Here is a 14,769-nt window from a genome sequence, read left to right as displayed (position 1 = left end):
CGAAAACATGGGCACTGCTCCTGGCTGTGGAAGAAATTATTTCTGGAGGGGCTCTGTTAGCTTCTTTGTAGACTTAGACCTCATCAATGCAAACAACTTTCCCTAAGTTTGCAAGAAACTTGCATTAGTTTTGACTTTTGACCAAAGGGAAAAGTAATCTACTTTTCCATTGTAGCTAAGGTTAGCAAAAGCTTTCAAGCATTTTCTGCCTTCCATACAAAATCCAGGATAATGGCACTGCCAATGGTTTGCAAACAGTTTTGGTCAAAATCCTGAACGTGCTTAAATTTATGGGGATTAAATCAGACCTCAATACTGGAACATAACTCTGGTGGTCTAATCATTTAATTATGTCATTTTAACAATTATACACTTTTATTATGTACAGAAGAGGTCAAAAAACTCTTTTCAGAGGTTTAACTTGATTATTTTAATTCTAGCTGTAAATAACATAGCTAAATGCCTTTTAAAGATCTTCCCTGAGTGTACTTTTTGTGCTTACAATATTCCCTGAGTAATGTTTTAACAATTGCTTTAAGCTGAACACCCTCTTCCATATGAACAGCACTCAAATCACAAACTGTAGTAAAATTATGTTGAAAATTAAATAAATGGAGAATTGGTGGTTCCTAATTAACCAGTAAGAAAAATTTATGAGAGGTGGATTGAATAAATATCAAAGCTTCTGAGTTATATTATCTTTCATAAATTGGCTATTCTCCAATTAGTGTATACTTTCAGAAGCAGGGGAATAAGATGAAAGGATCTGCATCAAAACTGATTACTGCTGAAACAAAATGGAAGTTGCTGCTTTTGATAAAATGCAATACTATGGCAGTGCTTGAATGATTTTATGGGAAGTTGCTGCCTACGGCATATGTTTTACTGTCTTATACTGAATGCATGAGGAAAGACAATCTGTTTTTTCAGCCTGAACAAATATATGATCCAGATTGAACCACTAGAGGCCAAATATAATTGCTCTGTGTTTTGCTTTCTACTACTCACTACCTATAGCAACATCCTCTTGTCTAGCATGTCATCATAACACACAGTTCAAATGATGGCATTGGAAAATACTTTTTTCCTCTACTGAGGGTTATAAAATGACTACCCAAGGCTTAATGTAACCCTCTACACTTCATCTGTCACTGGAGAAATAGTTCATGATAGGAAACAGCTTATGCACTTTGACACAACAGGGTTTGAACCTTATTTATTTTTGCTGGACAGATCCTTGTTTAACGTCTAGCCAGGTGAAAGGTGTTGCTGCATCCTTCATGCCTTCACTTCTAGCTGGGGAAAAAGAGAAGTACTTGGCCTGAGTAAGCAGTTTACATTATAAACGATAGAAACCAAATCCTGACTATTGGTTTACTTTGAAGGAAAGCACTACAGTGTAAATAAACTACAGAAAATACCCCAAAACACTTAATCTTTTTAATTTTGTTCCTACTATTATGTTTTAGAGCACGTAGAAGTATGCATCTAGTTTTGTAAGGCTAATAGGACTGGGTTTATGTCCTCCCCCAAAGTGCTTACAGTCTAATTTTAGACATAATATGCTGAATGGCAGTAAAAAAAAGTGTTCCATGTTGGAGGGAAGAATGAGGGATAAAGGAGCAAGACTTGAATGTGTAAGTGGATAAATGCAAGTATTTTTCTTTCCTTCTTTAATAATAACAATGCTTCATTCCTTTTAGAATTTCTGGAAAAACTGAGTATAAAAGGTTATAGAGGTTTGGAAAAATATCTTTCCAAGACTTTTCTTATGTATGCTGTGAAGATTGTTTCTGCTTTTCATGGAAAATCTGCAGAACTATGTTTACCAGGTGCTAATCTAAAGTGCACCTGGCTTTCCTGAATATTTACATTTATTTTGATTAATACACAGCTTAACTGTACTGATTCCCTGTCCTGAGTCACTTTTCCCATCTATCGTGAATTAACACTGTGCCCACAGTGATCTTCTAAATCACAGTTTGAAAAACTATGGAAAAACAAGTGGCGGATGAGTGGAGGATGGTTTTGTGACTGCAGGAGTGGGCTGGGACTTAAAAGGTTCAGGTTTATTCCACACATAAAGACTTTCTGTTTAGGCTTAGTCAAGTCCCTTACCTTTTCTATGACGTGGTCTCCATCTATGATATGGGAACAACAAGCTTGCTTTTTTCCTCCTGTGTCTGTTTTCTGTAATAGTGCCATAAGAGATCTCGTCCAAGTGAAAACTTGTACTGTGTGTAGACTCCACTTTAGTTGGTATTACTGGAATACAACTAAACAAGAGCAATTTTTAATACCTAAACACAAAGGAAGTAAGAAAATGTAATTTTAACTGATTCAGGGCTAAAGAAATTCAGCAAAAGAAATTGCATCTTTTTACTGTAAATTCTTAGTCACTTCTTCATTTTATTTTGCCCTCCGTGCAAGCTTTAATGAGGACAAGCCACATTTATGCCCATGTCAGTAGGATGTAATTATAGGGGATTGTATCTGAAGACTGTGGCAGCTGAAACTACCAGTAATGTTCTGGTAGATTTTCCTATTTTAAAAAGAGTGGGGATGAAGGGGAGCAAAATTACTCACAAGGTGGATTTTTGTCATTTGAATGAGTCTTTTATGAAGTCTTTAAGCATATATATGCTGATCTTAATCTTTCCTTAGTCTAGAAGGTAGACATGCAATGGTATGTGTCAGAGACACCCTTTACCCTCCTGGATACTGTTTTTACTTACACTTCTCGGTAGAGCTTATAGGCAGAATCCTTCCAGGTTTGATTTTCAGAGTAGAATTTCTCCCTGGCAGTGAAGTGATAGTGCTACAAAATGTGCCTCCAGTATCTTACTACGTTGCACATCAGATTTTCTACTAGGAATTCTGAAGGAATGGGCTTTTATTTTTATCTAATGTACTGGATATATTGCAGCACTACTATATTACAGTACTATGGAAAGTCCATATGTTACAATGGAAAGAGTAATTTTAGCTCCTTAATTGCTCACTTCATAGTCAGACCAGGGCCTTTTCCAGCCAAGCTGTGAAATTTCAGAGATTTCAGAGATTTGAACACAGATTGCACAGTGTGGTGACCTGACCCTGGCTGGATGCCAGGTGCCCACCAAAGCTGCTGTATCACTCCCCTCCTCACCTGAACAGGGGAGAGAAAACATAATGAAAGCTCGTAGGTTGGGATAAGGACATGGAGAGATAGCTCACCAACTACCATGATGGGCAAAACAGACTTGACTTTGGAAAAATTAATTTAGTTTATTACCAATCAACTCAGAGTAGGTTAATGAGAAAATAAACACAAATCTCAAAACACCATCACCCCACTGCTTCCTTTATCATCGGCTTAACTTTACTCCTCTCCTCCCTCGCAGTGGCACAGGGGGACGGGAATTGTGATCAGTTCATCACATGTTGTCTCTGCCACTTCTTCCTCCTCAGGGGAGGACTCCTCACACCTTCCTCTACTCCAGTGTAGGTCCCTTCTATGGGCGCAGTCCTGCAGGAACAGACTGCTTCAGAATTGATCTCCCATGGGATCACAAGTCCTGCAGCAAACCTGCTCCACTGTGGGCTCCTCCCTCCATGAAGCCACAGGTGCTGCCAAAAACTTCAGCACAGGCTTCACATGGCATTACAGCCTCCTTTGGGCATCCCTCTGCCCTGGTATAGGGACCCCCCTTCCTTCTTGTCCCTCCAACTTCCCTCTCCTCTTTCCTATGTTATCCCAGAGGCACTGCCACTGTCACTGATGGGCTCAGCCTTGGGCAGCGCTGGTTACGACTTGGAGCTGGATGGAATTGGCTCTACCAGACACAGGGGAAGCTTCCAGCAACTTCTCACAAAAGGTCACCCCCTGTAGCACCCCCTGCTACCAAAACCCTGCCACCCAAACCCAGTACACACAGCCTCCCTGGGCAACTTGTTCTGGTACTGAACTACATTCACACTGATTTTTTTCCCCTTATAGGTAGTCATAGCTTTCTTCCCTGCAAAATGTGTCCTCTATGCCTTCTTCATAAACAGAATTAGATAGCTGAGGACAACAGTCAGAGGTCTCACCATCCCTTTTGCGAAGCTGGACAAACCCAGATCTGCTGTTGTATGTCATGAGCTGCAGCCCCAACCATCTTTGTGGCCCTCCACTGCACTTGCTGCAGTCTGTCCATCTCTCTTCCATGCTGGGAAGCCTCAAACTGGGTACAACACTCCAGATGTGGTTTTTCAGATGCCCAACAGTGGGAAATACTCACTTCCCTCAACCTGCTGGGTAAATTCTTGCTAGTACAGCTCAGCATACTAGTGTACAAGAGCACACTGCTGAGATGTTCAACTTGGCCACCAGAAAAACACACATACACTTCCTGATACTCTTCTGAAGAGCTGCTGTGTCTTCAGAATTATTGTGCTGGTTAAAGGAAACATCATGTGGAAGAGCATGTGCACCTTCTATATACATCAGTAATTTCTATGCTTTTCCCTTTGTTCTTGGAAGAGATTTGAGTCCTTTCTGCACCAGGAAGGAGCCATTTTCACTGTCTTAAAGATATTTATCTGCATTAATTACAGTACCTATTCATGTTGTGTTAAGGCATCTGCTAATAAGAGTCCCAGCAAGTCAGACAGAAGCCAAAGGCCTGCCCTTTTTTGGTTGACTCATTGCCCAGCATAACTGACAAGCATTTCACTTGTCTTGTTCCAAGAAAGAAAATTAGCAAAACATTGATAGAATCAATTACTACTGCTTGCAAAATCTAGTACAAGAATTTAAAATACAGAACATGCACTGCCTTGTACTCCTTCAGTGTGCTGTCTGGCTGCTGATTCATGGTGTTATGGGTGAAATGTACTTCTTTTCTGATCCAATTCATAGATGGTTTCACCAGTACAATTGCATTATTAATGGTAAAGCAGAACAATAAGAAAGGATATTTGTTATCATCCATATTGAAGGCCTCAAAGCTCTGCAGGCTTATGTCTGCAAATACCACATGTGCTGTATGCTGTAAGGATCAGACATGGGACATGCAAGAATTTTTACAGTGATATTGAGTGTTTGATCTTCCTTGTAAATAGATTTAGCAGCACATTGGTGATTTATTTTGCCTGGGTGTATTTGTCAGTACACAAAACATGCAAGCTCATGCAAGCTCAAAACTGTGGTCATGTTTTCCCAATTGTAGTAGCATGACTTGTGTAAGACTTTCTTCATTCACTCCCCTGTTTTAACTTCTTCTAATGGATTGTACGGTATTAAATTTGTTCCCAGAACGGATCCTGTTCATTTGGGGCAGTGATGACACAAGTGAGCTACCTCTCAGATTGTGATAGTTTGTACATGAAGTCTGTTGCTCAGAAAGAAGTTGTTTCAGATGGGCAATTAGGTTCAGTATGTATCTTATCTCTTCAATAAGCTCAAACAGCAGGATATTTGTGGTCAGTTGTAGAAGAAATGATTTTTCAGACTCAGGAGAGGACTCTCCTATTGGTTAGCTTTCTTCAAAGCCACTAATTATATCTGGACTGCATAAAGGATTGTGATACCAAAAGTAGTATCTGCATATATTGCATCATTTCTCCCAGAAAATCTTTTTGTCTTGTGCATGTTTCCATTAATTCTACAAGTGCTGCTCAGAAGCATGTGGCTTTAGTAATAGGTTGTTCTAATGTCTTTAATGAACCAACTAGTGGTTGAATCCCTTTCTATTAATGAAGACTGTTCATTGATAGCCTTCTACTAATGGTGAAGTAGGATCAATATGGACACTGGGTCAGGGTTCTGAAAAATATTAATTATTAATATTCTTTCTTTTTCAGTTTTCTCCTTGTGTTTGGTTGCTTGATTTTGTCCGTGTTTTCTACTATTCCTGAACACACAAAACTTGCCTCTGGTTGTCTCTTCATTTTGGTAAGTGGAACTTCTAAATACAAGATAGTTTTATAGATACTTTTATATCGACTCAAATCCTCTCCTCCCTCACCATGGAGAAAATAGTATAGTTCCTGAATTCTTTAAGAAATCAGGATTTTCATCAGAATGATGAAAAACTAATAAAATAGAGGATTCCACCATCTTTTTTTTAAAAAACAGTGTTAATGCTGTCTTGCATCCCCTTCTTTGCTTGAGAATTGCTGTAGTTTATAACCGATAGTTTTTCTACTGCAGTTTGGCAGTGACTGAGCATGAAAGACCTTTGATACTGCTGCTGCCATTTATAAAGTCAGTATGTAGTAAGAGGCACTTATACTTAAAATAGGAAATAATTTTGGTATCTTAGATACCAATTTCTGCTAGCTATTGGTAGGTACTAACATTTTAGTAGCAGTTGCAGCAGTAGGATGTGGTAGTTTCAGTATTTCTTCATAACACATGATTTTGTATTTTGTTTGTATCTCCTTTTTCCCTCCTGAGGTAGATGTAAATGAATTTAATCCCTTAAAGTGCTTAACGTTTTTCGTACGTTATATGGACGCCACTTTATTCATCTGTTTCTTGATGGGCCATTTAGTTCTGCAAGTGATGGCCTGAGGATAGGCAGTAGTGATCATTAAAATGTCACTATATATCCAGGGTTACCCTGGTTATTTCAGTCCCAGGTATACAGCAGACCGTGGCTCGTTAGGTAGTGCCTGGGGTGAAGCAACTGTTGACAAATACCAACATATTAGTTATCATCACCATCTATATCCAAAAGCTCTGGTCTTCAGAACAGCTCCCTAATTAATTATGGCATGAGCAGGCCAATAAGCGTAATTATGGTTTATGCTATATCTCTACAGCACAGTGTGCCATTGCATCAAGATATTTGAACTAAACATCCAGAGCTGGCTAGGTGCAGATGTGTGATATTTTGCTCCATCTGATGATTTTGTAGCAGGACTAATTAGGAGAGCAGTGCTAAATGTGGTATTTTGCTTCTGTAGCCATACTAGTTAGTGTTTTTTCTTTTTCTGGAGAAAAGATCAGGTGGCATTAAACCAGTTAAAAGTGATCAGATTTAATCCTACACTCATATCTAGTCCCATTGTTTATATATCTGAACAACAGTTTGCAAGTGGAAGTTTGTTTGAATGTTCTGCTGCTAGCTATAATATTGCAATTACTACACTAATTGCTAAGATTTTCTGGTATAGAAAACAGGAAAATTTTATTAGTCTGAAAGTACCCTCTTTCTAGTAGCAGGTGCTTTTGTGACAAGTAATCTGTTTCCCTGTATACTTATGCTAAGTGGTTGTAGAAACACCATTTGTTCTGCCATAATCTATGCATTTCCCATGAGCCACATATTTGCTGATTGTGTTGGTACGCTTACCACTGTTGATTTCTCAGCTGGCTGATAAACACATTCTCTGTGCTTTGCCATGGCTCTCCCAGGAGCCTGAATGTGAACGAGTCCTGGGTTTGCTCCCACCATCGGGCAGAGGTGAGCTCTTCTAGCTGATACACCAATCCTTGTTGAGATGTCCATCACTGAAGAAGAGTTGCTTGGGAAACTGGTGCTTTCTGTTGCTGCAGCTTCAAAGATGGACTTTTTCCATCTTAAGAGTTCTGACTGTACATCCTGTGCCATCTTCTGAACACAGAAATAGCCTTGAGGAGGAAGAGGATGGATGTTTAATCTGTGAAGTATCAATACTAGCCCGGTCCAACATTTCTATGCTATAGCCTAGTGGGTTCAGCAAACCCTTGGCAGGAATAAATCTGTGATGACGAATTTTACGGCTCCTGCTGTGGGTCTCTAATGGAGAAAAATATAAACACAGCAAAGTGTGAAGTTCCAGAAGCAGGCTAAAGCTGACTGGTTTATTCCAGTTTGCTGATGCATGATTTACTCCTCTGCATATTGAATCATTATCTGATACTAGCAATGTTATCAAAGCAGTCTTTTGCAACCACAAACCAAGAGAAAAATACATTTCTATGTTAACTCAGGAGCAGTTGTTTTGACTGTGCCAATACATAACTGCAGTCACTAGAGCTTGCGCAACCTTTTCCTTGCAGTGATTCACACAGCTCTTACAAATGTGTCATTTAGTAAAAAAAAAAAAAAAATAAAGTTGCATTAACTATCAGAGATCTGGTTTAGTACTGTTTTACTTCATGCCTGAGATGGAATATATATGTTTATTCGCTAGTGAAGTACCATGCAAGTATGCCAATCCATAATGCTGCCTGCTGGGTTTCTGTTAACTGTTTGCTTTGCAGGATTATTTCAGATGGTCCCCCCTACAGCCATGTTAATTGGCTAAAAGCTAATGTCATGTTCCTTCAGCTTAATACCTGAGCTTCTGCCTGTGCTGGTACCTGTGGCTTTTGACATAGTGCAGTTATTCACAGCTACACAGGGAGGTTAAAGAGAGAAGTGTAGATGAGATGAGCAAACCTTTCCCTTCTTCTCAGAAGGTCAGAGGATTGGCGATTACTGTTCTGTGATCAGTCAATTCCATTTATCTCCCCCAGCCTTGCCTTAAAAGGGAGCAGAAAACATATCTCCTAATCACTGCATCCTGAATACTCTCTCAGAAACATACAGCAGTGTGTGATAGCTCAAAGTAAGTAATTGCTTAGGAAAACAGTATTAGCTGAGCGTTTCTGAGCTTCAGCAGAGGTTAATAGACTCATCTGGACTGCAGAAACGCCTGAGCTCTACTCTTACAGGCCACATGAACCTGCCGTGCTGTGTTGTGCTGTACACAGCCAGGGCTTTAGCTCCGGCATCCGCACAAGTACTACTGTGTTCCTAGGCATCTTCCACTTATCAGGGGGCCTGTCAAGGGCAGCACATTTAGTATTTGATTTTTATGCTTGAAATTAAAGTCCTGCAGATAAGTTAAGTGCATGTTACATGCAGTAATGTTGGATTGTTAAAACAGTAATTAACTTGGTTAGATCTATGTCCAGAAATAATAAGCCTAACCGGGGGAGAGCATCAGATAAAACTCCTTATACCTACAGTGATAATTATGTTTTAGCCTCCTCTGTGCACACAGCTTCTGGCACCAGAGTTGTAGCAGTGATATATCCCAGACAGACAGTAGAATAAAATCTACTTCAACATCAAAAAAACCACAAGCAGCTTAAGAATCCAACTAACACAGCAAGAAAATAATCTTTGGTGTATTGCTGATCTCCTACAAATACATTTGCTGGCACTTTATCAAATAATAAACATAAGGGAAGTAAAACTTGGGCTGGGAAGGCAAAATCAAATCTTTTGGGGAAGATAGCCAAGAAGGAATATATCTGGAACTGGAGGTCGTTCACTCTCATGACCAAACCCTCTCTATTTTAAGATCATTTTCAACTAAAGCTATGTGAATAACCAGTTCACTTCTGTTTGTTTGCTGTCAATTCAAGAAAATAAATGAAATCATTTGAGTTGACCCACAAAGATTTGGCAAATCAAGAAGTCCAAAAAAAGTTTGATCACATTAAATGCTTCATTTGACCTGGCATAAAATGTTATTTGAGTATTTGAGCATTCTAGAATTTTTGGCTTAAAAGTAAAGTTGAGCCTGTAGGAATGAAACGTCATTATTATTTGAAGTGACAAAACATTCCATTTTTCCATAATTTTAATATTTAATCAAGGTGGAAAAATTGCAGAACGCGTGAATTTCTGTGGGACTGGTTTTGTCAGATCTGGTTTGTGTTTTTCTCTGAAAAAAAAAAAGCTGCACCCAGTTCTGTAGGATAAGGGCCCCTGAAAATGTACTCTAGGAACACATTCTTCAGGCAGAAATAGCTCCCAAAGACATAAAAGCAGAAAGAGTGCAGTCGATGAAGCTAGCTTCTACATGTACTGTGGTCACTTATATGAATTCAAAAGGAAAGTCTAGTAAGTGCTTCTAGCAATTAAGATCTTCCTAAGATTTTTCTGTTTTAACGTTTTCCCATAAAAGAAACATAGAAAGAGGATGAACATTGATTAAAAAACATAGGCTATAGCTGCCTCATAGCAGGCAAGCATATAGTCAGTTTGTCTCTGCTCTAGGGGAGTGTATCCATGCACAGCTATGTAATCATACAAATCTGCTACAAAATTTTAAAGCTGGGCAGAGTGGATATTAAAAAAGGAGATGGGTAGAGCTCCATTCAGAAAAGCAGCATTTTTTCAGTTTCTTGTCCCAGAACTTGAGTCCTCTTGCAATGCTTGGATAAAAGACCACCAGACCTGAGCAGAGAACTGGATGGGTGGCTTTCCAGTACCAGATAACAAGGAAAAACTGAATGATCTTGAGAGATTTCAATTATAGATACATTTCTAACAATGCACTTTCATTGACTCCTGTCAGATAAACTGACCCCTGAGCCAAAAAAATCTGTGACTTTCAAGTTTGTTAGAGCTTGTCAAAACTTAGGATTAGTATTTTTAAGGAAATACTAATTTCCAATGTTTTTTTCCTCCAAAATCAAAGGATGGCTTTGAAATTTCAAAATTTCTGCATAGTAATCTCTGAAAAATTACTTCCGTTAGATGTGCAACACTGATGTTATCAAAGACAGAATAAGAGAGGGAAATGTAATGTTGATAAGGTCAAAGACTTCATGTTTTCAGTCTTGTTTAGATCCACATACACTAATATTATAATAAGGTAATAACATGAGCATAGAACAATTCAAGCATGTCATAATAAATGACCTGTTAGCTTTGAAAGAAAATGTTTTTACCCTATTAAAATAAATAATTTCATGCCTTCATCGATTAAATTTATACTCTCCTATTCTGTATACTGATTTCATCAAATCAGAGCTGACTGATATTATAAAAATTTGGACCACATCTTATCACAACTGCTTGAGAATCTGTATGCAAACACAGCAGACTTCCCATTAGAAATGTAAGAACTGGTTGCACTTTTCTGAAACCTAAAGCTATTAGGAGGAAGCCTGACAGAAAGCAAAAATGTACATGAAAAGGTGAAGTTATTTAAAAACATATCAGTAGATGTCCCCAAAGCTTTAATTCTTCTGTCAGAAGCAGCATTGGCACTCCCAGCCAACCAACCAAGCTCTGAAATGAATAAGCACACACTGTAGCTATGGAGAGAGATGAAACTAGCAATAAAAATTGTTTCATAAGAAAGGAACATGGCACCTCTACATAAAACTGTAAAGTAAGGAGCATGGCACCTCTACATAAACCTGTAAAGGTATCTATACATTGTCAATAGCGCTGAGGATGACAAAATACACTTCAAACACATCAGAAAATAAAAATGTCTCAATACTAGTATATACCTATTATTGATATGGTTCTGGGTTTGATTACATTGTTTCTTCTGTGTTAAGCAGAAATAACCTTTGTAAAGGGAAGAATCACACATTGAATGGAATCATCTTTCTCTTGTAATTAAAAATCGTGATACCTTATTATTCTACTGGGAAAGCTTAAATGGGTTTGATGAGTAAAATGGCGTTACTATAAGTGATCTGCAATCAGAACAAAGAAAAGTCTCATAACTAAATCCCTTAAAGATAACTATGCATGGTTACCTCAAATGCTACAGCATTTAACAGCAAATGCAGCGGAAGGTAAGAGATAGTTTCAGTCGCTGCCACAACATTTCCCAGGCAGGCAGAACTACAAACCTGTCCACATTATTTGGAAAAGAGACTTTTAGCCAGCCACTTAAGGGGCCACTTTCTCTAGAAGAACACAGAATCTGCAGGAAGATTTTGAGATTAAGAATGGGAAAATGGGGAGGATTAGATGTTAGTGATGGAGTGTCAGGGTTCAGATTAATGGGGATATAATTCTTTGAGGAGGGAAAAGCATGTCTCATTTTAGGCTAATCAACACATTGTGGTAAAGAACCAAAACATTTGTCCTTGACCTTCGTTAAAGACAAATGAGCAATGCTCCTTGCATAGCAACTGTTCTTCCATGGCATGTCTTCATTCTTGGTTTATCAGTTTAAGTAAAAAAAGGTAGCATGGGAAATCACTTCCAAGTCATAAGTGTAACATTTCCCATAGATGTGGATTTGTAATAATTTATGCTAGACTGTGTAGAATTGAATTTTATTGCCAGAGTTTGGTAAGGATCCAAACTTGTTATATGGAGAGCAAGAACTACCTCCTTGAAACAGGCTACAAACAGTTTAGATAGCAACAATAAAAATGAATAGTTATCAAATTCTGCATCAGAAATTCAGACGCGACCCTTGTTAGGGAAATATCAATTTGCCATATGGAAATGCAGAATATGTCTCCAGAGGAAAGCCAAAGTACATGGTTATAAATAATATGTAAGGAAAAGGCTATAGAACACTAAATATCTAAAGGAAAAGAATGCTGAAAAAGGCAGAATATCAGTGATAAGAAAGCTGTTTGGAAACCTAGAGAAAACCTACCATCTGAATAACATACAGAAACCTTAATCTACTCAGTCGCTTTGCACAGATGTGAAGACATAGTTTGCTACCATTAAAATGTGAACTTTCATCAAGTGGGAGAAGAAATCTGTTCACAAGATTCAGTTTAAAATCTGGAAGTAAAGCAAATAAGTATCAAAATACAGGCAAACGTAAAAAATACCTGTAAGGATCTAGAACAGACATATCTATAATACAAAAATCCAGGGAATTTAAAGCGTAGGTGTTGGTAAATACACAGACACACACACTGGAACAAAGTCTAGTCCTGAGGGCCATAAACTGTTGGTGAGCTACAAAGATGAATTAGCAAAGTAAGTACTGGCCGTTTTAAACTTGTAGTTGTCCACAGAGTGCTTAAGGAAAGGGTGTATGTCATGGACAGGATAATAATGTTGGTATCAAATCTGAACCAGACAGGAATCGGCTGATTGTAACATATGAAGATAGGGTCACAGGAAATGAATGCCTAACAAAGATATATGTATGTTTTTGAGAGGATGTGGAAGGGGTTTGTTCTTTTCTTTTTCCAAGAGTCCAAAATTCCATAAGCCTTGAAAAAAAAAAGATAATAGGAAAAGCTGCAAAACTCTCAGCAAATGGCATAATTTGTAAAACATAAGTCTTGGTAAACTGGCTGTCAAAGTCTAGTTATTGGATTGAACAGAGGGAACCAACCCAACTTTTTCACTGTACCTAAGTAACTGAATAAAAATATTGTAACCAAAGAATTCAAGATTTCAACTGTTCAAGTAACAGACATGTTTGGTGAGATGATAGAAGTTAGCATCTTTAAGAAACTAAATGCATAAGGAGAATTTTGGGAGATGGGGCAATGTGCCTGCCCAGTCCACTTAGCCCAAAGCTACCAACTGTCAGAAAACACTTTCTTAAAATTGCTTTCTGAAAACGTTAATGGATTTTGCAAACCGAGAAACTGCAAGTAGAAATTACTAAAAAGAACACAGCAAATGTCATTTGCAGAGTCTCTAGGATTTAACAGCTCCAAACGTGCTAAGACCAAAGAATAAGAGAATAGAAGAATGAATTTCCTATCCCATTCTGCTATACAGCATGTCAAATGTTATCAGTTAGTTCACATAACATGTGATTGACCGTAACAATTAGCCTAAAGCCCTTGCATCAATATAATATCAACATGGATGCCAGAATATAAAAGGATTCAGGGTCTGCTCTCACTCTAACACCATTCTTTTGGACACAGCAAAAGATGCCAGATTCTTCACAAACATTTAAAAGGAAGACTGGGGAGCCGTGTTGCTACAGTGGCATGTGCTTGAACGTCTGCCTATAGCATGTGACATCAGAAATGTGACTACAGCAGAAAAAAATGCGTGAAGAAATCACAAAGGAAATACAAAGGCCTGGGTACAGCTGTACAGAGCTGCATTGTTTTCAATATGTGGATAATTTTAAAGCCAAAATGAGACCATTTACTCCTGATATCTCTCTACAGAGAAAGAAAACGTGAACGAGTACAAAGCAGGATACAAAAATGTTCGTAAAGTAGAGTATTATTCTATAGTGTGAGTTTAATGACTATCACCTCCTTTCAGAAACTCTTTCAGAAAGGTAGTTGTACCTGACACATAAATAAAAGATATGGTACAAAACTGAGAGTGCAAATGCCTGGAAAACACCATATTTAAGGTTGATGCTGTGTCTGCAGAAGAGCAGGATAGACATGTTGGGTGGCAATGTCATTGTTTCCCATTGCTTCTCAGTGGTGACCAGGATATTCCTAGAATAACTGTCCATCAAAAGCCAAAAGGAGTCTGGGGATGTGTTTTCCCACACTTGCACTGACACAATAATTGCAGTGGCCATGACAGCCAGAGGCTGGGATCACAGCTGCCCAATGCGCCTGTGTGGGACTCAATCTTGTGGCACTGGCAGATCCTCAGCAGTTGGTCCATGGTGGTGATGTGAAGTGGTGGTGTGAAATAGGCTGATCTGGGGAGGCAGAACGGTGTCTGTCATTCCCTTGTGGTTGCTGAGGAAGGTCAGCACAGTTTCAGTGCTAGGAATCATATACTGGGTCTGCTATGGTAAATACTTGTATTAACTCTATGAGAGGTGATGAAAAACATAATTAAATGGCAGCTATGTAATTAATTCTGGTGCCTACTTGCACTATCTGGTTCAAAATTGGTTTTACTTGACAAAGATTCTGGGTTTTTTCTGTTGTAAGTGAATAAAGAAGCATGATTGATAGGTGCCATTTCAAGTAATAAAAAGAAAAAGCTTAAAGGGAGTTGGATAGCAGAAGTCCAATATAACTGTGGCTAATTAAAACTAAGCATATCACTGGGATTTTAATATTATATCAGTAGACTTGTAGCTGCACATTATATTAAAAGG

At 38.5% G+C, this 14,769-nt stretch overlaps 1 protein-coding gene across 2 annotated transcripts in view; it reads left to right on the top strand.

Moving 5' to 3' along the window:
* The window catches only part of KCNQ5 (potassium voltage-gated channel subfamily Q member 5), a 277,209-nt gene that overhangs the window by 184,937 nt on the left and 77,503 nt on the right, over positions 1-14,769 (top strand). For both annotated transcript variants that reach the window (XM_061358524.1, XM_061358525.1), the window contains exon 2: positions 5,827-5,917. In XM_061358524.1, the coding sequence (XP_061214508.1) occupies positions 5,827-5,917 (91 nt within the window). The remainder of the gene's footprint in view (positions 1-5,826; positions 5,918-14,769) is intronic.

This window comes from Neopsephotus bourkii, unplaced genomic scaffold (assembly GCF_033783945.1).
Source record: "Neopsephotus bourkii isolate Nb327-2 ecotype Australia unplaced genomic scaffold, CSIRO-AGI_Nbou_v1 NB_947, whole genome shotgun sequence".
NCBI classification, from domain to species: domain Eukaryota; kingdom Metazoa; phylum Chordata; class Aves; order Psittaciformes; family Psittacidae; genus Neopsephotus; species Neopsephotus bourkii.
The sequence above is the reverse complement of the archived record's forward strand: the minus strand, read 5'-3'. Positions and strand labels throughout refer to the sequence as shown.